The 24,626-nt window shown below is 38.1% G+C and overlaps 1 protein-coding gene across 1 annotated transcript in view; it reads right to left on the bottom strand.

Annotated features, from left to right (window-relative positions):
- Nucleotides 1-1,907: 1,907 nt before the first annotated feature.
- The window catches only part of LOC131246280 (uncharacterized), a 59,891-nt gene continuing 37,172 nt past the window's right edge, over nt 1,908-24,626 (bottom strand). The window contains exons 4-5 of the mRNA XM_058246229.1: nt 12,066-12,158; nt 1,908-2,208 (exon numbers count right to left, since the gene is read on the bottom strand). Of these exons, the coding sequence (XP_058102212.1) occupies nt 2,131-2,208; nt 12,066-12,158 (171 nt within the window). The 3' untranslated portion in view covers nt 1,908-2,130. The remainder of the gene's footprint in view (nt 2,209-12,065; nt 12,159-24,626) is intronic.

The following is a 24,626-nucleotide window of genomic DNA, read 5'->3' as shown; positions in this document are numbered from 1 at the left end:
AAAAGGGAAGGAATAGATTGCACCCACCTCCTTTCACTTCTTTTAATGCGTGCTGCCCGCACCAATCTCTTTGAGTGTAGCTGCACTGCAATATTTCTAATAGGGAGATCGTGTGACAAAGGCTCTATGGGGGCCACTCTGTTGACTCTATGACATCCACTCCCTACATCTGTTCTACAAGCTCATGTTAAGACATCAGCCCACAAATAAGCAGATCAAGGACTTGAGTGGACCACAGAAAGGGAAACAGTCAGGTGGATCTCCCTCCCTCACCTGTGCATATCCCCACCTTTCCCTCTGCTTCACTTACTCCCCAGTATTTCTCCATTTCCTCTATCTAATCTCTATCCCCTCGCTCCAAGTGAGTTAGATGTGCCATACCCCTACCCCTAGTTGATGATATAGCGCCTTACTCTTTGAATATTTATCTATAAATTAAATATAAACGTACCTGAAACTCATGCATAAACCATATTTACCATTCAATCACTAAACATGCCCTAAACCATAACTACATTCGATTGTGCACATGCCCTTTGATTTTCACTCACGTCAGTGAGCCACCATTAATATGGGTCATCCCCCAAAAGTTGCACTAATTGGATCTTCCAAACTGCTTGATCAATGCGGTGCTTTTGGATAGTTAGCAGAGGCCATTAATTGGACAGTTTTAGTACCATTAGCTGAGTTCAATTTTTGGGCTATGATCTCATTGAAGTGGTGACAAGGCACCAGCAATGATAGGATATTGGAGATGGGTTGTAGACTGATACTGTCACCATCTATATGTTCATTATCGTGGTTGCTGCGAGGCTGGTCATATAGATTCCAAAGGATAACAACTTCTATTTCATCAAAGATAATCAATCTAATAAGAACGGCATACCTGCTGTATCAGCAGGATGTAGTTCTTTCTGGCTGGCATAACAGAGTCCTGGTCTGTTCACTGTTCCAGAGCCATCTCAGCATTGGGCAGCTCACCTGCCAACATGTATGCAAAAGGGCAACAAGGAAAAGGAGAAAACAACACCCACATGAACAAAAGAACAAGTACAAAAGAACCAAGATAATCCTTTATTTTCATAAAGTATAAACTTCCCTGATTTTATTCTATATGATGTTTCTTCTTTCACTTAGGAAAATGAGTATAACTAAACTCCAAAAATCGTGCTTCCTCTTTTTGAACTCTCAATGCCATCCATTCAAGATTAGGTAAGGCTTTTAATGGTAGGTCTCAGTAAGATTTCTTAAACCGCAAACAATCATCATACGAGCCTCTTAGCAATTATTCTAAATTGCCAGACTATATTTTAGTAAGAAAACTATGGTTAATGATGTTGAAACAAAAAGAATATCTTGATAGGCAATATTGGAAACAAAAGGAATAGTTGGATTCTAATGCATCAAACATGAACACCGTCCTGATACTGGCATTGAATACAAGTGGAGCTGAGCAGGCGGATCATGATCTGAACCGTTGATCTGATGGGCCCCATGGCCCCCATTGCAGACAGGGAATGCCCAATCAGTCCTCCAGACTGGTAGATAACCGTTCAATCAGTGGCCTACCATGATTAAGGAAAAACAAATCCAGCAATACCGTAGGAAAAAGGCCAAAGATTGGATGGCTAGAAACTCCCATCCTGGAAGATTTTTTATGCAACCACCGAACATGGGGTGTCCCATCAGAACAACAGTCTAGATCACTGAACCATGGGTCACGCTTGTATGGAACAGGTACAGCATGATATCATTCACATCCTGATGATAAACTCAGTACTGATAATTCCTCTTGAAATAGTATCAATTTTCCCAATTGGGAACTGACAATGCTCACAGGAATTATTGCATCTCATCCCCCCTCCCCCCCCCCCCCCCCCACCCTCCCCCCAACTAGTTAAGAAATATTACATTGAAAACCCAGATGCACATTGTAAGTAATGTAATTCAACAGAAAAGAATGTTTAATGTAGAACACTGCCAACATTTTATACATTACAGACGTTCTGGTTTAACATTCAGATTCAAATAACCAAGCAGGTGCTGTTCGAGTAGTTTTCCCATCCTACAAACTTTGTTTTGCAGATTGAGGATCATAGATGACACAGCCGCATTTCCTGAATGTCAGCATCAAGCTTGAGCAGTGACTTTATGGATCAAGTAAGCAATACCAGCTGTGACAAATCCCAGAAGCGCCCCGACTACAACCTGTGATGAGTCCATGGAAGTACATATACTGAGGAACTCTGGGAGTGGAGTTGGATTAAATAGTGGTACTGTAAAGTATTTGAAGCGTTTCAAAATACACATTTCAAAATAGAATAAACCTTTCATGATAATAGGGTAAATAGTTCAGTGATGATGCTGGTGACCTATGAATCACATGACCCTAACCAGTTTGGTGATGAACTGCCCAACTAACATTAATAATTTAACAATTAGACCCTGTTTGGATGCCTGCAAAATGCAGTTATGCTCCAATCGGTTGCCACCCAATATGTAAATCAGCAAATGAGATGACAACATGTTCCTGCAAAAGTCACCTCATTTATAAATTGGGGTCTATCCTACCTGCATTTACGTGATTGCTCAAACACAACTGCTGCTGCAGCCATAGATGAGATTCATGAGATGATATATTGGTTTCCTAATGCCTAAATGGGGAAGAGTCTGTAATTGCAAGAAAAAATGGCACTGGATCATTGGCTTCTTTTTTCTCTATTAACTGCAGATAAATACAAGGGCCATAAAAACTAAAGATTGAAGAAATTTTGACTCAACTATATCCTTTCATGATAACTACATATTTATTTATTTTTTCTTACATTTTAATGAATCGGGTATTCAGACCTCACCATTTTGAGCACGGACCCCATTTTCAGGAACTCAGGCCCAAGCATGCTAAACATATCCTTTAGCCGCAGACCAGATAATTCTGCCGTCCTTTTATCTTAACCCGTAATCTATTTACCTATCTGAACATGTTGTGTCCGATACCCAAAATTACTGAAGAAATTTTACAAATTACCATACGATAGTCACTTTCTCATATTATCTGAATATCCTGTGTATCATATGTGAAAGTACTGAAGGAATTTTACAATTTGAGCTCCTAATCACAAGATATCAGATGAAGGGACTTTCCTGAGGGAATTTTACAATGCAAAGATTGAGGTACCAAGATCATTTTTTATTTGTTTCTTTATTAGTTTACTTCATTTTGGGGAGTGTGGGAAGGAACTTCAGTTTGGCTATTTTGCCTTTTGCCTCAAATCCCCAAAAGCACAGCCTAGCAACCTAACTTGCCTTAGTTCCAACATATAAATTTGCACGAGGAAGAATAGACAGATCATGAAAATTGAAGCATGAGCCTAATGCAGCATTATTCGCTAACAAATGTTCCATTACAAAAATACTTTTTAGGGTTAACGATAATCTTTCCCAAAAAAAAATGATAATCTTATTAGAATAATACCAATGATGATGAGGTGTCATCTGAGCAATATAATACAAAATTCTCCCCACTCAGTAATGCCATTATAAATCTTAATAGTGTTCCGGGACTTGGAGAACGAAAAATATTTTTCTATGCACTAGTGCCCTTGTTTCCATTAATTTCTTGTTGAGAAATGAGGTTAGAAGGGCTTTCTTGTTATACTAGTACTAATAAGGTCTTTTTTGTAATACGAGTACTAGTAGGGTGTTATTTGTAATTTTTCCAAAGTTGCTTATATAAATAATAAGGGAGACTGACGCACCTAGTGTTAAGCTCTCCAAAAACTTCTCTTTTCCTCCCTCTTTTCTTCTTCTTTCTTCTCTCCTCTTTCACCTCTCTTGCTAGTTCTCTTCCTTCTATTTTTTTTCTTGGTATCAGAGTGCCGGGAAAGCACTTGCATTCTTTCTACATTAATTGGAGGTTTCTTCAGTGGGACCCACTGCTAATGTCATCATTCTGTACAACTGACATCAACAGTACACCGTTGGATGGTCCCATAAAGAAGAAAAGTGTGAGAATTAGAAGAATTATGATGATTTTTTCACAAGTTTTGGGTAAGTATTTGGTGTTGTTTTTCTTGAAACAGAGAAGTCTCGAAAAGGGGGCTTTTAAAAAAAAAAAAAATTTATTATGCATGCCTTTTTCCTATGAGAATTTTGTGGAACTTCTCTGCATTGATTCCATATGGTTGACCAGTTGCCACCTCCAAAAACAAAAATTATCACATTCCGTTGAGATTTGAGAGATTTATGATGACATTTGTGAAGGAATGGTGTTGTACAACCCTTTTTGGATCAGATTTTTATTTTTATTTTATTTTTTTTTAGCTTCTTTGAAATTCTAGATAGCACTTTTGCTATACTATGGAAAATATAAGGAACTGTTTTCTGTGGGAAGATGTCGACTACTAATGGTTTAGAGGTTACTTCCAATGTTACCGGATTCACAAGTTCCATATCCACAATAGGTGTTTATGGTGACAAACCTAGTTTACGGATCACAATTGTAAAGTAGGACGGCACTAATTTCCTTTAATGGTCTCACAATCTGCCAAGGTGTATATCTGCGGGTGAGGAAAATTAGGGTATTCAAATGGCAAATAAAGGAACTAGCTACTGATGATTTTTCGTATGATAAGTGGGAGCAAGAGAACTGGATGGTGATGTCTTGGCCACTTAACTCTACACAACTTCATATCAATAGAGGATTCTTATTCCTACGGACAGCTACAGAAGTCTAAGATAAAGTTAGAAAAACTTATTTCCAATGATTATTGCTCGTGTTTATTAGTTACGCCAAGAGATTGCTACTATTTCTTAGGGGTAGAAGAGTTTGGCTATTTATTATTCCACTCTTCAGGGTCTATAGGAAGAATTGGATCATTATCAGTTATTACAATGGGATACTAATTGATAGGGAGAGACATCAAAAACATGTTGAACATAATAAAATATTCGATTTCTTAGCCAGTTTGAACTCTGGGTATGAGTTGACAGGTGAAGATTTTGGGGAGAGATGAGCTTCCATCATTGAACCAAGTTTATTCCTTGGTTCAAAGTGCAGAAAATCGGAAGAAAGCCATGCAACCAATTTCTTACAACAACAATCATTTAGTTCTTGTAGTCTCTTCTCATTCCTCTGAGGGTAGAAAAAGATCTAATCAGAAGAACTCTTCTCGTTCCTCTGAGGGTAGAAAAAGATCCGATCGGAAGAATAGAGAACCTGATGAGAAGTTGAGATGCGACTATTGTGGAAAAACCCAACATACAAGGGAGATTTGTTGGGATCTCCATGGTAGACCAGGAAAGTTTAACCATCCTTGACGGCTTCATTCCTCCAATCTCGTTGTCGCTACCCTTGCTCTTCCTGCCTCAGGTACCACCTCTCTTCCTCCACATCTGCCCTTTCTCTGGGCAGCCCTCATTGGCCTTGGACAGTTTATTTATTACAGATTTGGAATGCCTTCATCGTCTACTTTTCCAAGTAGAAGGTCTATTTGCTTCTACTTCATTTACACAGTTAGGTATACATGCGTCTGCTAACCTTTTCTGTTATTCCTCATCCAACCCATCCTGGATCATTGATTTAGGTGCATCTAATCAGATGATAGGTCTATCATCCATTTACACCCTGATCCATGGCTCAAGTGGTAGAGTGAGTGAAAGATACCTCGTTTCAACACTAAGGTCATGGTATCGATTCCCTAGTGGGGGGGGGGGGCTAACAGTGAAGTGTGGACTGACAGTTATGGTGTACTAACAAACTAACTAAATTTTTTTAAAAAAAAAGGGTCTATCATCCATTTTTTTCCTCATATAGTCTATCATCTAGAAAAGATAAATTGAAAATTGTTGATGGATCCCTATGTTCTATCCAGTGTTTCAAATAGCGCCTGTAGCGTACGCTACGTAGCGTAGCGTAGCCGTAGCATTACGTATTGTCCCAAATAGCATAAATCCCCTGTAGCGTACGCTACAGCTATGTAGCGCGTAGCGTTTATAGCGTAAGCTACAATGTATTTTTTTACTATTTTAGTTTTTTATTATTTTTTCAGGTTTTCTTTGTTTCTAATGTTGAGAAATGTGACACTTGTATTGTACTTGATACTTTTAACCTATGGGATTTTTATTTTTTTCATAATTGTGACTTGTGGTTTCAATTAGACATTATTAATTAAAGTGATTTGCTTATAAAGTTGTTGATGTGATAATTATTTGATTTGGCTTATATATATGGATTGGCTTCTGATAAATGATAACTAATAAATTTTTTGAACATGCTTATAATTGATAAAAAGAATCGTCTTTTAGGCATTTTTATATTTTTTTTCTTTTTTTATTCACAATTTATTATATTTGTCCTATTTTTAATTAAAAAATAGAAGTATCGTGGAGCTTACGCTACACGCTACGTATTTACACTACACGCTATAGAGGGTTGAGCGCTACACATCATGCTACCGCTATTTAAAACACTGGTTCTATCATTGGAAAGGGTGATATCAAACACAGTTAGGTATACATGCGTCTTCGAACCTCGTTTGTTATTCCTTATCCAACCCAGCCTGGATCATTGATTTAGGTGCATCTAATCAGATGATAGGTTTGTCATCCATTTTTTCCTCAAATAGTCTATCATTTGGAAAAGATAAATTGAGATTTGCTGATGGATCCCTATCTTCTATCTTTGGAAAGGCCGATATCAAACTTAATGATCACTTGTCTCTGTCTTCTGCTCTTCATGTTCCAAATTTATCGGCAAATTTATTGTCTGTAGTAGTCTCACAAAAAAATTGAACTGTCGTGTAACTTCCTTTCCTACCCACTATGTTTTTCTGGACTTGGTGACAAGGAAAACGATTAGGAGTGATCGTGCAACGGATGGTCTCTACCTTCTAGTATTGCTAGTTCTTCTTCAACTTTACGGTCAAGTAATAGTCTTAGTAGAGATAATAATGTTGCCCAGGATAAATTATGGCACAATAGTTTAGGGCATTTGTCTTTTCAATCATTAAAATTGTTATTTCCAGACTTGTTGAAGTCAGTTGTGAGTCATAATCTATAGTGTGAAGTTCATGAGTTGTCCAAAAATTGTAGATCAACTTCTCTCCAAGTTTAAATGGAAGTTTGATTCCATTTCATATTGTTCATTATGATGTGTGGGCACCTGCTACCATTATATTCATCGACAGCTACCAATATTTCATTTCTTTTGTAGTTGATTTCTCTTGCTACATGTAGTTGCATCTATTGAAGGCTCATAATGAAGTACCACAAATTATTAAAATATTTCATAAGATGGTCTCACCCAGTTTGATAAGAATATAAAAATATTTCGATCAAATAATGCCCGAGGATACTTTCAAGATGAATTCTGGGGCTAGTTAGGTATGGGATTATACATCAAAGCTCTTGTATGTACGCTCCTCGACAGAATGTAGTGGCAAAACGGAAAATTCGTCATCTACTTGAAGTTACTCGGAGCCTCTTAAGAAGGATGGACGTTCCAAAATGCTTTTAAGTTGATGCAATGCTTACGACCACCTATCTTATTATCGTATGCCATTCAGGATATTGAGGTTAAAGTCCCCACCTTAGGTCATTTGTCCAAATCAGTCGTCTTTCATTGTTCCACCTCATGTCTTTGGGTGTGTGTGTTTTATTCATGTCTTGGGTCTAAATCGGACCAAGTTAGATCCAAAAGCTATTTAGAGTGTATTTCTACAATATCCCTCCACATAAAAGGGAGACAAGTGTTTTGATCCTGTGTATGAGAAACATTTTGTCACTATGGACATCACCTTTTTTGAGTTCATGCATTGTCTCGTAATCCTGCATCTCTTCAGGGGGCTCTTAGTGAGTTAGAAGAAAGGCATTTTTTTCCAATTTACCCCCTTTCTTGTCCCTATTCCTTGCAATCCATCAACTGTTGTCCCATTTAATACAAGGCAACCTACTAATATTGCAACCGATGCAACCAAACACTCACAAGCAAAGGAACTGCAAGCATACATAAGACACAAAAATGGGTGATCACTGAGACATGCCCACTCACTAATTCTGATTCCTTGCAACCAGGTAATCCTACTCATTTGTTTATTTCTTCTTTATCTAAGGATAGTGCTCCCATTGCCTTAACGTAAAGGGAAGCATTAGTGTGCTTTGCAACCTATATCTAAGTTTGCTCCATAAGCAGTCTTGTCTCCTTCCTATTATTCTTTCTTGTCTTTGGTCTTCTGTTTCTTTGCCTTCCAGATTCCATGAGGTGATCTCCGATCCAAAGTAGCATGACGCTATGGTGGAAGAGATGTGGGCATTAATAAAGAACGACATGCAAAACTTAGTAGATTTACCCAAAGGAAAGGAGCCAGAGGTTACAAATGGGCCTTCACAGTAAAACACAAGGCAAATGGGTCTATTAAAAGGTATAAAGCTAGACTTGTCGCTAAGGGATACATTCAAACATATGATATTGACTACAGAGAAATGTTTGCATATGTAGCCAAATGAACTCAATACGGGTTCTATAGTCTCTTGCAGCCAATTTTTCTTAGACTTGTGTCAATTAGATGTGAGGGATATGTTTCTCCTAGAAGACTTGAAAGAGGGAGTGTATATGGCTCACCTACTTGCTTTCAAATTCCCCAATAGAGAAGGAAAAGTCTGTAGATTGAAGAAGTCTACTTATGGGCTTAAACAATCTCCTTGGGCATGGTTCGAGAGGTTCAGTCAGGCAAAAGAAGAGTGGGTATTCCCAGAGTCACTCTGTCCATAATCTTTTTGTGAAATGATGGGGACAATCGGTTACGATTTTGATTATTTATGTGGATGATATTGTGGTACATGAAATGATACCCAGCCCCCATGAGATTAAAAAATTAAAGGATTTTGAAATATTTTTTATGGAGGTTGCTCGATTAAAGAAAGGTATCTTTATATATTAGAGAAAGTACACCTTAGACTTACTAAAGGAGATTGGTAAGCTAGGCTCCTGACTAGTAGACACTCCTAATGATCCTAATCATAAGCTAAGCTCAAGCGAGGGGGAATTGTTACCAAACTAAGAGATGTATCAGAGCTTGGTTGGCTGGTTGCTCTATCCCCTCTCACCCGACCTGATGTAGCATATTTAGTAAGTGTGATGAGTCAGTTTATGTAGGCCTCATGAGTTCCTTATTTGGAGGCGGTTGACAAAATCTTGAGATATTTGAAGACATCCTAAGAAAGGTCTTTTGTTTGTAGATCATGGCATTTATGCATAGAAGCCTACAAATGCAGATTAGGTTAATGGTGTAGATGATAGAAAGTCGACTACATGATATTGTACTTTTGTGGGTGGAAATTTGGTCACATGGAGAAGCAAAAAATAAAATGTGGTGGCTAAGTCCAGCCTTGAACCAGAGTACAAGGCTATGGCACAGTAGCAGAGTTATTATGGCTGAAAATTCTATTGCGTGACTTGAGAATCAAAGCGAATGCTAAATCCTTCATACAAAGGGGAGGAGCGGATGTAGCCAAGTGGCTCAAGGCAGTGGATTGTGAATCCACCATGTGCGGCTTCAATTCCCGTCGTTCACCTATCATTCCTTTCCTTTGATTACTCCTTTTTCCTTTTGTAAAGACGAAGAAACCTTTTGGATTTTTAATATTCTTATTTACAACAACGAAGAATCAAACTATCGCTATATTTATTCATTTTCCTACTTCTTCCAAGAGTAGGATAACCCCAAGGGGTTGTGGGTTTTTTTTCTACCAATTGAGGCCATAGTGTGCCATAAAGGCCATTACGGACAGTGTTCAAAATGTTGGTATCACATTACGTAACGCATCCTTGGGATATAGATACGTATCGGTTATCACACGGGATATACAATTTGTATCAAGTAATTTATCACATTTTTTGGAAAACATGGGGAAACATTGGGGAAATGGTTGAATTTTTCAATGAAACTTCAGGAATTGTTAAAAAATACCTTAATACACACACTTAAATCATAACATCTCAAAAAATAAGAGCACATCATAGGTTTCCTTTGTATAGGGTCCCCCATAATAGTTTGTTACGGGAAAAATACAGTTTTTTTTCCAACATTACTGGGCAAATACAAGTTTTTTGGATTTTTTCATTCAATAAAAAAAGAGATTGTAATGGCCATTATGGGGGGCTGTAACAGCCATCACGGCCCGTATTGTAAAGGTAAAGGTGGTGGCTGTTATGGCCACCGTTACCGTTATGGAATACCTTGATCGGGGCCCTCCTATAAAGTTGTTTTTTGATAACAATGCAGCAATTAGTATAGCACAAAATCCAATTCAGCATGATCCTACCAAGCATATTGAAGTTGACAGGCACTTCATTTGTGAGCAAGTTCTCTCTCAAGACCTCTGATTACCATTTGGAACAACTTACAATCAGCTAGCTGAGATTCTAACTAATGTAGTTATCAAGGCGAATTAGAATATGTTCTCGGCAAGGTAAGCATGTATGCTCAGCTTGAGGGGGATGTTGAGAAATGAGGTTAGAAGGGCTTTCTTGTAATACTAGTACTAAAAAGGTCTTTTTTATAATATGAGTAATGGTATGGTGTTATTAGTAATTTTTCCGAAGTTCCTTATATGAATGATAAGCAAGCTAATGCCCCCAGGGTTAAGCTCTCCAAAAACTTCTTTTCTCTATTTTTTTTTTCTTCTTTTCTACTCTCTTTCAGCTTTCTTGCTAGTTCTCTTCCATTTATTTCTCTTCTAATCTACAAAATTCCCAATACGCATGTCTTCTTAGTTTGTGATTCAATTAAACAACAAAAAGCAAATAGAATTTCCTCACCAAAAGCAAACATGAACGTACTTCAGCACCCATATCTAACACAACAGCCCTCCTATGAATTACGTTCCTACACCAGATCATGGGGCCAGTGGAATGCATTTTTCAGCTTCAGATGGTTGGGTTGGCCCAAAGGGCCTCAAGGATTGAGTGTTTTCACCAACTTCTCAAGGACATTTCATATTGAAGGAGTTACTAGCAATTTTATTTCCTGACCTTACACAAGTGGCCTGAACCATGGAGGATGTTTATTTTTTATAAGATTCATGACCTTGACTCTTGGCTAAAAAATTTCCCAAACAGTTTGTTTGCCCATTTTGGTAAAGAGGCAAATAATTTGGTGGATACCTCAGCCAAAAGGGGTACCCCTGGCTAATATTTAAAGTGAGGATTCTTTTCTGTTCCTTTGATGTTTCTTTCTTGCTTGAAATTGAGGATATATAACAATCTACACAAAGGCCAAACCCAATTCATTCAGCACAAAATCATTGTCACATGAACACATTGATTATCATTCAAGTAAAATAGGAACATCCATGGACCGATAAAGTAAAAGCAGCATCCCAAGTAGGTGTTTAATTTTGGTCAAAGCAATTGACAACACAAAATATTAATGATGTGGTATTATAAAGTACAAAATAGAAAAGACAAACATTCAGCACCAGGCCCAGTTTATAATCCCACAGTTACCAGGTTCATATGCCAGTTTTTTTTATTATTATTATTTTTATTTTTTACGAGTACTTTGTAACACCACAGTTACCAGGTTCATATACCAGGTAATGATTACTTATTAAACTAAGAGAAAGCAAAGAATAAAAAAAACATCAATTAAGATGAAAAGATGAGTAGTTTTCTAGTGATCCTCTAGTCACTCCCTCTTTGGCAAGAGAACTGGCAATCTAGTTAGCCTCAGAATAGTAGATAATATGGCTCTCCTGTTAAAATATTAGAGAATCAGAAATCTCAAGTATTAGGATTGTTCGCCCATCTCATTATTATTACTGTGTTTCGAGGTGAAAATAATCAAAACCTAGCTTGGACACATTTAAAATTTAAATAGATGTTTTTTTTTAAATGATGGTTCACCAATTTAGAGTATGTTTCAATTACTTCTGACTTGTGACACCAAAAATATTAGATGCCTATAAAAGAACGGATAGAATCAATACCAGAATTCTTTTCAGAACCAATAAAGATGTAAACTTTGATCAGTTTCATATGAAGAGGCCTAAGGCATCCAACAGACCTGAGGAGGAGTATGGCCAAGAACTTCACGCAGTGGTCTTGTGTCAGCCAAAGGATGTTCGGCCGGAAGTTCAAATACAATTTGATTCAAAACCTGCAAAAGATCCAGTTTGGAGAATATGAAAATGAAAATAGATATGAATCAGACGCTTTCTCAAAACCAGATTGAAAGTCACCAATGACAAGTGAACTTCCAGCAGTATTCCATGCGGTAAGCATAAATCATATCTAAATTCTAGTGCTTTCCTGTCCCAGTCATGCAAACTATTATGATGTGTCATGTGGTTTAGACTACAACATGGACTCAAGACACCAACTTTCATTATGAAATCAATTGCTTCCACCTTAAGGTAAATAAATTTTCGCAACTCATCAATTTTCAGGGGCTTTTTCATTCTTTGAATTCGGAGTTTTAAAGAAACCACAAATCACTTAATACTATAATATTTATTTCTCAATTTAAGCTTCTTGTGTCCAGAGGATGCCATTATCTCTTCAATTGTGAGAACTAGGCCCAAGGGTCAGGCCCGAGCTTGAAATCTAGGCCAAATGTTTGGGTCAAGGACGACCAAGATGAATGGCCCAGCCACCCCGTTGGCCCAGTCTGACAACCAAGTAATCCAATGTTATAAATAAAGAATTTATGGTTCAAAGACACTTGTTGGACGCCCTCATTCAACGTACATGTGTAGTTTAAATACACTTACTAGAGTCATGTTTCAATGATCTAAACAATCTATATGAAGGGACTCATCATGGATGGAGTATACCCCAAATGAATTTTTTATTGGACTATTTCAAACCTTTGATCATTTGACTTTTTATCTTACAGGGTCGGCCTTAGCCTGGCCTAGCATGTTTGCCAAGGCTAGGCCAAGGCTTAGGGGACCTAGGCCTGGCTATGACCAACCCTAGCTCGACCCTAGCCTTAACCCAGACCTCATCTAGCCCTTTTTCAAACCTTTGATCATTTGACTTTTTATTGGACTATTTCAAACCTTTGATGATTTAACTAGAATGGGGTTTCTTGTGCTTTAGAAAGTATATATACATATGAATGAACTATGAATAGAAAATGGCAAGATAAAAAGTTTGCCTTTTTTTTTTCTCTCTTGTTGCATTGGATTTGTTAACAGTTGGGTATGGGCCAATGGCCCTCTTGGTTTTGGTTATGGGCCTATGGTCCACAAGTTTTTTAGTGTTTTTAGTCTTAGGATATGCTAGACATAAAGTTTATTGTAAGGGGTATTTTTTTCATATTTGCTTTTTATTACTTTATAAAAGAGAAAAGATGGTGGGAACATGCAACGCTAACCCATTCATTTTTTCACTCATCTCTCTTGTTTTCTCTTTCCTTCCTCTTTTTCAATCTCTATACCAATCTACATGGTATCAGAGCCCGGTTAGGAGTGGTTCGAGCCCCACAATCTTCTCCAATCCACCCACAAGTTGTTGGATTTAACTTTGGAGATCTTTCAAAAACACAGGAGACTGATCAGCCTTTAAGGGAAAACAATTTTCTTTTTTTTGTGTGTGCAGAAAATATGTTGTTTTCTGCATCGTTTTTCAAATAGAAGGAAAACACCCTTAAGAAAAAAGAGGATAGACACCTTGACAGATAATGAAGGCTTGTTGATTTTTCATGAGGTGATGTTTAAAGTTGTCTTTTATGTTGGTTTCATTGTATAAATGCAGTTTTTGGTTGAATATTCCTACTTGGAAAGTCATATGCGATGTGGGAACTGCTGTAACATGAACTAGAGTTAATTTGGGCCAGAAATTTCTGTGTTATGTGATTTTGGACATGTGTGTGGATCTGGCGTTTAAAATTAGGGTTCTTCATTGGTGTTGAAATAAGCTTATTGTGGAATATATATGGAGCCCAAAAGTGTAGTTGGTGGTTCCTCGCCTCTTGGGGAAATGAAGGGTCCCTCCTTCAATGCCTCAATAACCTCTGTCAAGTTGAACAGGAAGAATTATCTTTTATGGCCCAAGTTTGTCGAGGTTTTTCTCTTAGCCTACGAAAATTATCAATATCTCACGAATCCCAAGCCGGAGTAAACTGACCCTAAATACAGACAATGGATGCATGACGATGCCCAGATTCGATCTTGGTTACAGAATAGCATGGAGTTTAAAGTGAGCTCTAATTTGGTGTTCTTAAACATGACAAAAGATGTCTGGGATACTGTGAAGAAGATGTACTCCTCATGACAAAATAATTCTCGTGTATCAATTATATGAGGAGATCTTCTCTTTTCAAAGTGGGGATAAACCCCTCGATGAATACCTCCCAAATTTGAACTTTTCACGTATCATCCTATTACGTCTGATGTCACCCTCATGAAGAAGCTGCGGGAAGATATGAAAGTAGTCAAACCTTTATCTAGACTACCAAATGAGTATCAATCGGCAAAGGATCGAATTTTGGGAGGAGCCTCTATTACTTCAGTGGCAGAGATTTATGCAAGACTTCAAAGAGTCCCCTTGGCAAGCAAATTTGACAATGTTAATGTTAATGCATCTAATAAAACTTCATTAGTTTCTTCTCCCAGTTATTTTAGTTCAGATGGAGGTCGTGGTAGACGTATTGGGCATGGTGCTCTCTGTGGTTGAAGAGGTGGTAGATTCCCAGGGGCAAGTAAAGGTGGTTGAAAAGACCATACGTATACTCATTGTGGCCTGACCAATCATACTATGGACTTTTGTTGGGATCTTCATAAAAATTCCCTAAGGGCTAATCAAGCTCTTATGGTAGAGGATGCTTCTTCCAATGGTAGATCCACTACTCTTGCTTCGTCTAATCCTGGCGGTGAACAGATCAATATTTCATTATCACGAGATGAATATATATATTTTCTATCTTCTAATAGCTATACATCCAACAACAACGCTACCTCCATCTCTACAACTACTTTGGCTCAATCAGGTAAATCATGTCTTTTGTCATCTTCTACCTCCTCTCGGACCATCGACTCTGGGACATCCTACCATGTTTCTGGTAATCGTAGTCTCTTTTCTTCTTTTTTTAATTGTGTTTCTTCAAATACGTCAGTTACTTTAGTTAATGGTACATTGTCTAATGTTGTTGGAGTTGGTATCGCTCAACCTAATGCATCAGTCTCTATGTCATCAATTCTATATGCCATCAGTTCTATATGCACCCAAGTTTTTATTTAGCCTTTTATCTATAAGTACACTAATAAGGTCCTTGAATTGTTCCGTATTCTTCTTTCCTTCTTATTCTGTGTTTAGGGACCTCAAGACAGGCAGAACGATTCGTGGAGGTCGTGAGAGGAATGGTCTGTATTACTTGGAGAGAGAACCAGTAGGTGTGGCAATGCTTCCTTCAGATTCGGCAATTCAATGGCATCATCGTTTGGGAAATCCACCTATCCAAAATCTATAGACTCATCCCATCTCTTCCCAAGATGTCAAAGTTGGAGTGTAAAGCATGTGAGCTGAGTAAACATCATAGAGTTCATTTTTCGTCTAGAATTGATTCAAGAAGTGATGTACCATTTAAATTAGTTCATAGTGATGTGTGGGGACCGGCTCGAGTCCCAAGTTAGTTAGGTTTTAGATACTTTATTCTCTTTATTGATGATTATTCTAGGATGACGTATTTATATCTAATAAAGCATAGGTCAGAAGTCTATCATGTATTTTTTTTTTAAAAAAAAAAATTTATACTGAAATAAAGAATCAATTTGGTGTAAAAATGTGCATGTTTAGGTTAGATAATGCCTTGGAATTTGTTTTTAAGGAATTTTAAAACCTATTTACAAAGTAAGGACATTATCCACCAAACCTCTTGTGCTTATACACCCCAATAAAATGCAGTGGTTGAATGCAAGAATAGACATTTAGTGGAAGTGACATGAGCCTTGTTACTAAGAATGAATGTTCCACAAATCTTCTGGGCTGATGCAGATCTTACTGCATATCATTTGATCAATAAGATGCATTCATTAGTTTTAGATGGCAAAACACCATTCTCTATGTTGTTTCCTGATCAACCAGCTTTTCCTATTCCTCCCAAAGTATTTGATTGTACTTGCTTTACTCATATTTGGGTCAAGTCAAGATAAACTCTTGCCTCGTTTAGCTAAGTGTATTTTTCTGGGATATTCTCGTGCTCAAAAGGGTTATCGGTGTTATTCCTCAACTCTTAAAAAGCATTTTGTGACTATTGATGTAACCTTCTTTGAAGATGTTCCGTTCTACGTTAAAAATGAGCATACTATTGACACCAAATCTATAGAAGCTCCCAAGGTATTTCTTTCAGAATTTGATGTTGAAATACATCCGTCACCTTAAAAGGATTTGACATAGACTTATTACAAGAAAAAAAAAAGAGAGAGAGAGAGAAAAGACCAAGCATTACAAACTATTCATCTTCAATCCACACAATCAGCTACTGCACCTAGTGAGGTGCTTAGTTCTTCTAAGTATCCTGAGGTTGCAAATGATCGTCTTATTGCAGTCCGGAAAGGTAAACATTCTTGCGTTACTCATCCTATTTCCAACTTTGTCACATTTACCTATTTGTCCACAAATTATCGTAAGTTTTCCCTACCTAGTCTGTTGTATCCATTCCTAAGTCGGTCCAGGAGGCATTGTCCAATGAAAATTGGAAACGAGCTATGGATGAAGAGATGAAAGCCATGTACTCTATTGATACTTGGAAGCTGACTAATCTTCCTTCAGGTAAGACTCCAGTCAAGTGTAGATGGGTGTACACGATTAAGTTCTTGCCAGATTAGTTACTAAGGGATATGCTCAAATTTATGGGATACACGTTGTAAAGCAAGGTTGGTTCCTAAGGGATATACTCAGATTTATGGGATAGATTATATGGATACATTTTTCCCAGTAGCTAAGCTTAATTTAGTTCGTGTTGTTATATCACTCACTGCAAATCATGATTGCCTCTCTTTCTGTTGGAGGTGAGGAACGCGTTCTTGCATGGAGACCTACACGAAAAAGTTTATATGGAGCAACCTACCGGGCATGTCGCTCAGGGGAGGTCATTTAAAGTACAAGGGTTAAACAAGTCAACATATGGGTTGAAACAATCATCATGGGCTTGGTTTGAGAAGTTTAGAAGTGTAGTTATATCGTTTGGATTAAAAATAAGTAAAGTAGATCACTCAGTCTTCTCCAAGCACTCAGCATCTGGCTACATTCTTCTGGTTGTGTATGTCAATGATATTATAATGAAATGTGATGACTTTGAGGGTATTAACAAGTTAAAGTCATATCTTCAAACTCCGTTTCAAAAAAAAAAAAAATCTTGGTATTTTTTGAAATTTTTTTTGCATTAAAGTGGCAAGATCGAAAGTTGGAATAAATTTATTTCAAAGAAAATATACTTGTGACCTTTTAAAAGAGACAGGGATGTGGGGAGCCAAACTAGTTGATACTCCAATGGATCCCTATCTCAAGCTAGAAGCTGAAGAAGAAGAATTGTTAGAAGACCCTGGTATATACAGGAGACTTGTTGGTAGACTCATCTATTTGGCCATCACCAGGCCTAATATTGCATTTTTAGTTAGTGTGGTGAGTTAGTTCATGCAACGTCTGAGGACACCATACCTAACAGCAGTTGATGTTCTTAATATCGATAATATCGGCCGATACTATCGGTATCACAAGGCAGCAACAAAATCACAAAGAAGATACCAAAATTTTTTTAAAATATATACCTTTCATGCAATATATCATTGATATCGCAATTTATCATCAATATCAGTGATATATCGCACGATCTCGCAAGTTTTGTGTTGTTTAAATACCTTATTCCATCGATATCTATCAATATCGACAAATATCGACGATACCGACAGGAAGTTCCTTCCCTTCTCAAAAGAACTCGCGATTTTTGGAAAAAAAATCCCTATTTTCCTTCGAAACTCTTTCTTCTAAGTTGCTCTTAGGTGGATTTCAGTCCACCTTGCTGAAGATTTTGGGAGTAAAAGAAGCATTTCAAGCCCGGAATCAACATCTTCATATATTTATAAATGTTATGCATTATATTTGAATATAGTTGCCTTAATTCAGACAGACAACACATAGCTTAGGACCCTATACAAAGGAAACCTATTATGTGCACTTTTTTTAGATGTTATGATTTAAAAATGTGTATTAATGTCTTTTTTAACAATCCCTGAAGTTTCATTGAAAAATTCAACCATTTTCCCAATGTTTCCCCATGTTTCCCAAAAAGTACGATCAATTACCCGATACAAATGATATATCCCATGCGATAATTGATGTGTATCTGTCTACCAAGGGTGCGATACATTGCGCAATAACGATATTTCGAACGTTGGCAACAGTTATGAGGATCTTTAGGTACTTGAAATGTTCCCCTGGGAAGGGTATCCTATATAGAGTTCATGGCATCTTCTGGTAACCGATTATTCAAATGCAGATTATGCAGGATCGAGACATGATTGAAAGTCGACTACAGGTTATTGTATCTTCCTAGGCAATAATGTGGTTACTTGGAAAAGCAAGAAACAGAACGTGGTTGCCAGATCAAGTGTTGAAGCTGAATATCGGTCAATGGCAAATGCGACTTGTGAACTTATATGGTTGAAATCTCTTCTCGAAGAATTGGGTTTCGAAGTTCAAGCTCTAATGTCTTTACATTGTGACAATCAAGCTACGATACACATTGCCCACAACCTTGTTTTTCACCAGAGAACGAAGAATACAAAAGTTTATTGCCATCTCATTCGAGACATCTCAGGGACAAATTGTGTCACCTTATATTTCATCACATAATCAAATCACAGATTTATTCACCACGGCTCTTGGAAAATCTCAGTTCGAAAAACTTGTTTCCAAGCTAGACATGCAAGACATTACGCTCAGGCTTGAGGGGGAATGGTAACAGTTGGGTATGGACCCATGGCCCTTTTGGTTTTTATGAGCCTATGGTCACAAGTTTCTTAGAGCGTGTTTGGCCAGTTGCATTAGGTGGGATTAGAAGGGATGGAACTAAGTTTAAGGCAATGATGTATGTTGTCGGTGGATGTGAAGGAGTTCCACCGTATTGCAATATCCCGGGACGATTTGGGATATTTGTTTGGATGGGTTGCAATATCCCGAGACGATCTGGGAAATATGTTTGGATGGGCATGGGATTCGGTAATCCAGCAGGTGTAACAGAGGGGAGTGTTTGGAATGGCGGAAGTTTATCCGGGGAGTCCTGCTTCAGGCCAAAAAAATCCACGCTGAGGGCACATCGGACGCCGGTTTTCTCAGGAAAACGGTCTACTCCTCGACGGTGTGCGGAAAACGGTTCTTTCGAGTAACGATGCTCACTAGTGATGGCCACCAAACTGCCATAAAACACATCTTGAAAACACAGTTGCTCGTTTCTTACATTTGCTCTCTTTAACACCCCTCATTTCCCAAAACCTTTCTATTTTAACATCTCTCTCTCTCTCTCTCTCTCTCTCTCTCTCTCTCTCTCTCTCGATGACCACACCATCATTTGCCGTCAAATCCTGCACCGTTGAAACTGTCGATGGCGCCAAGCTCACCCGAGTCTTCAAGCCTAAGGACCCCATGGACAATTTGGTAATTGTGCTTGTCCATCTGTACTCCGTCTTGGGTGGCTGCCAAGGCCTGCTAAGAGGGATAGCCGTTGGTTTGGCAAAGAGAGGGTACACGACCGTTACCTTTGATATACGAGGTGCTGGTAGGTCTACAGGAAGAGCTTCTCTCACAGGCTCTGCTAAAATCCGCAATGTAATTGCTGTCTGCAGATGGGTATTTGTTTATATGTGGGATGGGATCGATGATGGCCAGTGACCGAGCAATGAATCCGAGAAGGGATTTCGCAATCCCTCCCTTTTCCTCTGAAATCGCCGACTCCATGACACGGACTGATATCCACCGCCATCCAAACAACCTAGAGATAGGGTTAGGAGGGATTTTACAATACTATCCCTCCTAATCCACCTAAATTCCGTGGGCCAAACACGCCCTTAATGTTTTTGGTTTTGGGATATGTTGGACATAAAGTTTATTGTACAGGGGTATTTTTGTTATATTTGCTTTTTATTGTTCAATAAAAGAGAAAGGGGGCCGGGGACGTGCAACCCTAACCCATTCCTTTCTTCCTTCATCTTTTCTTCTCTCTTCTCTCTTCTTTTCTCTTTCCTTCCTCTCTTTTTCAATCTCTATATCAATTTACAATATTAATTTTGGAGGTATGATGCTCCTGGTGGTGTGATTCAGGTTCAGCCAAAAAATCTAGGTTTGATGTGAATTCAACCCCAAAACTTGGAATCAAGTATTAAGTTGCATTGTTGATTCATCTGTTTTGCAATAGATTTGGTATTAGAGCAAGTTTAATTCCTTCGGATAGATTGATTTCAGCAAACACAATAAATTCACAACATCATCTGATTAGGACTAATTGTTTATATGGGAAGGCCTTTGAGATGGTAATCAATGGAAACAGTATTGAGAACTTCATCTCCAAAAAAGCGGTAATGAAATTGTCTTTGTTGGGATATTTTCCAAAGGGTGAAATGCATTCAACTCTATGAATCTGTTAAAGTATTCCTTTGACGAGAGCATTTTGAAGATGTGAGGTGAATTATTAGTCTGAGGGGCTGCTGCCATATTCTTCTTCAAAAGCCTCGGATACATGACCAAACATCATCCCTGGTGTGGAGAAGAGTGTTTACTCATTTAAAACGAAGAGGAAGCTGTTCATGATGAAGTCGATCACTAAAAAGATAACAACTCCTACGAAGCCTAAAAGATGTACAAGAGAAATCGACAGACAAACAGAAGAAAGCATCAACAGATGAATCTGTGGATGGATATGCTGATGGATCAATTGCTAGATTGAGCAGAATCACAGGATGGATTTGTTGATAGATCGACAGCTAGATCAGAAAGAGAATGGAGGGATATGTGGACGGGTCAAGAGTTGAACCGATGGGTGAATCAATGAATGATAGCATAACATAGGAAGATCTTCTAACTGTTCCAAATCCAAAATTGGATTCCGCCCATAAATCTCAATATAGTTACCCAAAGAGTCATATTGAACTCTGATGGGAATTTCTCTTGAGGCAATGACACGCTGATCGAGTTGCCACCGGAGTCACAAAGTACTATTGATTGACAATTAAACCGATGGATTGGTTAATAATGAGTTCAGAAAGTATGAATACATTAATCATGCCCAACAATTTAAACTAGCAGTTCAAGGTCCAAAAGTGAGACAGGCACAACAATAACAACTGTGTCAGACTAACAACATGATTGTGTCGCCCTTTTCTTAGAGTCCAGCAACAATCGGGCCAATCTGACAGTTGGGCCTCCATCATCAACTGCCAGCAAAGCCAATGGTGATATGACATAAGGCAGGCCAAGCTGATTGACATGTGTGGCAGTTCTAACTCAAGGACAAGTTTCTTCTCAACTGGGAAGGAATGAGGCAGTCTAAGAGTGATCATGATCATGATCATGATCATGATCAAGATATATCATCATTGGGGCCATGAAACTATCTAATCAGTTAGTGGACCCCACATCATGGTCCGATAATCAGTGGGCACATATGGTCCACACTGTTGGACTTTGCGATACATTTAGTAGATTTTTTATAGAATAAAGAAAAGAACAGATATTTAGCAATAATCAACAGGTACCCTTATTTCTGTCAGTTACTTATGTGCCACTTTTTGGGTACTAATGATGTTTAAATGACACAGAACTTATCCCGTTGCAAACCTATTAAGTTAGCATCCAAACAAGCCCAAAGCATATGATTCAAATGTAAGCTGAGTGACTTTGACCAATTTACAAAGGGTTATATCGTTGTGACAAGATTTAATATTTTAGACATTATTAAAATATGGGATAAGGACCAAAGCCCCCCTAGTATTAACTTGTGGATTAGCCTCTCTGTGTTATTATCTTTGTTCCAACTAACCCCTTGGTTTTGCTAAACAAGCCTAAAACACCCCTTGCCGTCCAAAGCCCTTCTTGAAAAATTGTTCCCCTCCAACTTAGAACGCACGTAAGACAACCATGCCCATCCATACCTGCTATCAGGTTAGCCTCACCATGAGGAAAATCTACCTCAAAGATTGGTTTATATTAGTTGCAATTTGATTGACAATCTAAATTGATCCATCATCTTAGCACATGTACTGTGGAGAGATGCAGCCATATCTTGGTTCTTCCAACGCTGAATATGGTATGTATAGACGTGGATATAGCTACATGAAAATTGAAGCAACAATCAAGCGCACCTCCATAACTATTAAAAATAAAAAATAAAAAATAAAAATCAAGCACATCTCCATACATGGACACATGCTGACATTATTTGGGTATGGCGCAGCAGAGCTGTGAAACCTCTGGGCCAACCATGTAAATTACATAACCCAAAGATCTGGCTGGTCCAGTAATTAGGCAAGCTGCATATATTCGTTGTATGTGGGCCCTTGGAAAGCTTTTTCAAGCTTTCAATGGTGCCTCACACCTGATGAGTTAGACAGTCTCATTTGGGCCAGGTAGTCTATGCCAAAGGCCCAACTGGATTCAAGGCTCTAGTGTTCCATTCACTATTTTGGAAGCTTGACACGTGCAGAGGAGCATGTAAGCATAGCAAAACTCAAAAAGAACTATCAATGAAGCATAGAATCAGGACTATTTTAAGAATACGTTGGGGTACTGATTCAGTATACATGGCAATATTTAGGGGCCGTTTGGATTGGAGTAAATGGAGGTAAATGGTTTTTAAAGTGTATTTGGATGGAAGTAAATGCATGTAAATGGAATGAAATGGGAGTAAATGTGCATGTAAATGAAATCCTCTCCACGAGAGAGGATTTGGAAGTAAATGGGAGGCAAAATGCCTTTTAGAGCACCTTGGAGAGTCGCATGTGTAAACAAAGGTGCCGCTATGCACATGTACGCCATACACGTGTCATGTTAATGATACTCCGAAAGCATGGCCATCTAAATGGATCCAAACCGTCCAAAGGATGGCCACCTAAATGGACGGTTTAAAAACGTTGGCAAGTTGCTTGTTTGTGATCCTTACATTTGTGGCCTACCTGAGGCTCGAAATTTCCTCATTTTTTGCTGAAGTATATATTTCAATGAGCTTGTTATAATCATTTCATTAAATATTGCATATGTACACTAAGATGGGATATTATAGCATATTTGGAATATCATATATATTCCTGTGAATATATTGAAAAATTCAAATGCATTTCGATTCCTCCCATTTACTCCCATCCAAACAAAATATTTGGATTTCAAATGCATTCCATTTACTCCCATCCAAACACAGCAGTGTAAGCCATTTACTCCCAATTCATTTACCTCAAATTCCATTTCCCATTTACCTCCATTTTCAAGCTCCCAAACGAGTTACAGTAATCAATCACGATGGTTCAAATTTTAGGCCCTATTGAGGATATCACATATACCAAAATTTGTACTGATCAGAAAAACCTAACCATTTAATCTTTGGCTAATGGATCGTTAAAGTTAGTATGGGCAGCGGTAAATATTCAATGGGTGAAATCTCATGCTTACTATTGTCCTTACAGTCTAAATTTTGGTCCGTCATCCGTCCACATGGTCTAGGACCATCCCATATGCATGCCACTTGAGCAGTGGACAGCAGTTTAATGTGTGCCACAAGGGTAATACAAGTGATGGAATGGGAAAGAGCTAAGAGGGAAGAAGTGAGAGATGCAAAGGGTTCCTAAAAGGGCAGAAATGGAAAGAAAATTTAAACATCACTGACGGTAGCATTTTCTATTGATGACAGGGGCCATTTAAAGATGTTTTTACAAATCCAGGGGTTGCCTGAGAGGAAATTAGAAACAGAGGGTCATGAGTCCTAATGTTCCACTTGAGGGGGGCAGTGGATCCTTTTCCCTTAAAATTTCACCAAACAGATGGTTACGATTAAAATTACAGATTGATAGGTTTAGATTGGGGTTTCTTTTGCTTTGGAAAAAGCATACATGTATAGACTGTTTTGAATGTGTTAAGAACCTCACTAATAAGCTAAAAGCCCTAGGACAGATGGACCGTGTCAAGCTATGCCCTTAAACTATTGTGGATCGTAACAAAAATGAATGACAAACAGTGAACAAAAAGAAAAAAGTTTTCTTCATTTTATTAATCGTGTCTCGGATTAATTTTGGGGGTATCACGCTCCCATCATTGGTGAGATTCAAGTAAAAGCTTAAGGTTTGATGTGACTTCAAACTAGGTATTAATGTGAGCTGCCTTGAGTTAGGTATCTTGCAACAATCTAATTGCATAGTGCATTTAATGTCAACAAAAATCTCAGAATGCTCTCTTGCCTTCTTCTTTTTTTTCCTTTTTTTCTTTTTCTTTTTTGAGGGTGGAAAATCATGTATGTCTGGCATTTGTATTTCAGTACCATATAGGGTTCCTAATGAGGTCCTCATCTAGGAATTTTTTTCCTATATGGCCATTTTGCAGAAGAAAGACACCCTTGAGTGGTTAGAAAAGTTAAAATGGAAACTTG

This window comes from Magnolia sinica, chromosome 5, assembly GCF_029962835.1.
Source record: "Magnolia sinica isolate HGM2019 chromosome 5, MsV1, whole genome shotgun sequence".
Classification (NCBI taxonomy): Eukaryota; Viridiplantae; Streptophyta; class Magnoliopsida; order Magnoliales; family Magnoliaceae; genus Magnolia; species Magnolia sinica.
This window is presented reverse-complemented; position numbering and strand designations above follow the sequence as displayed.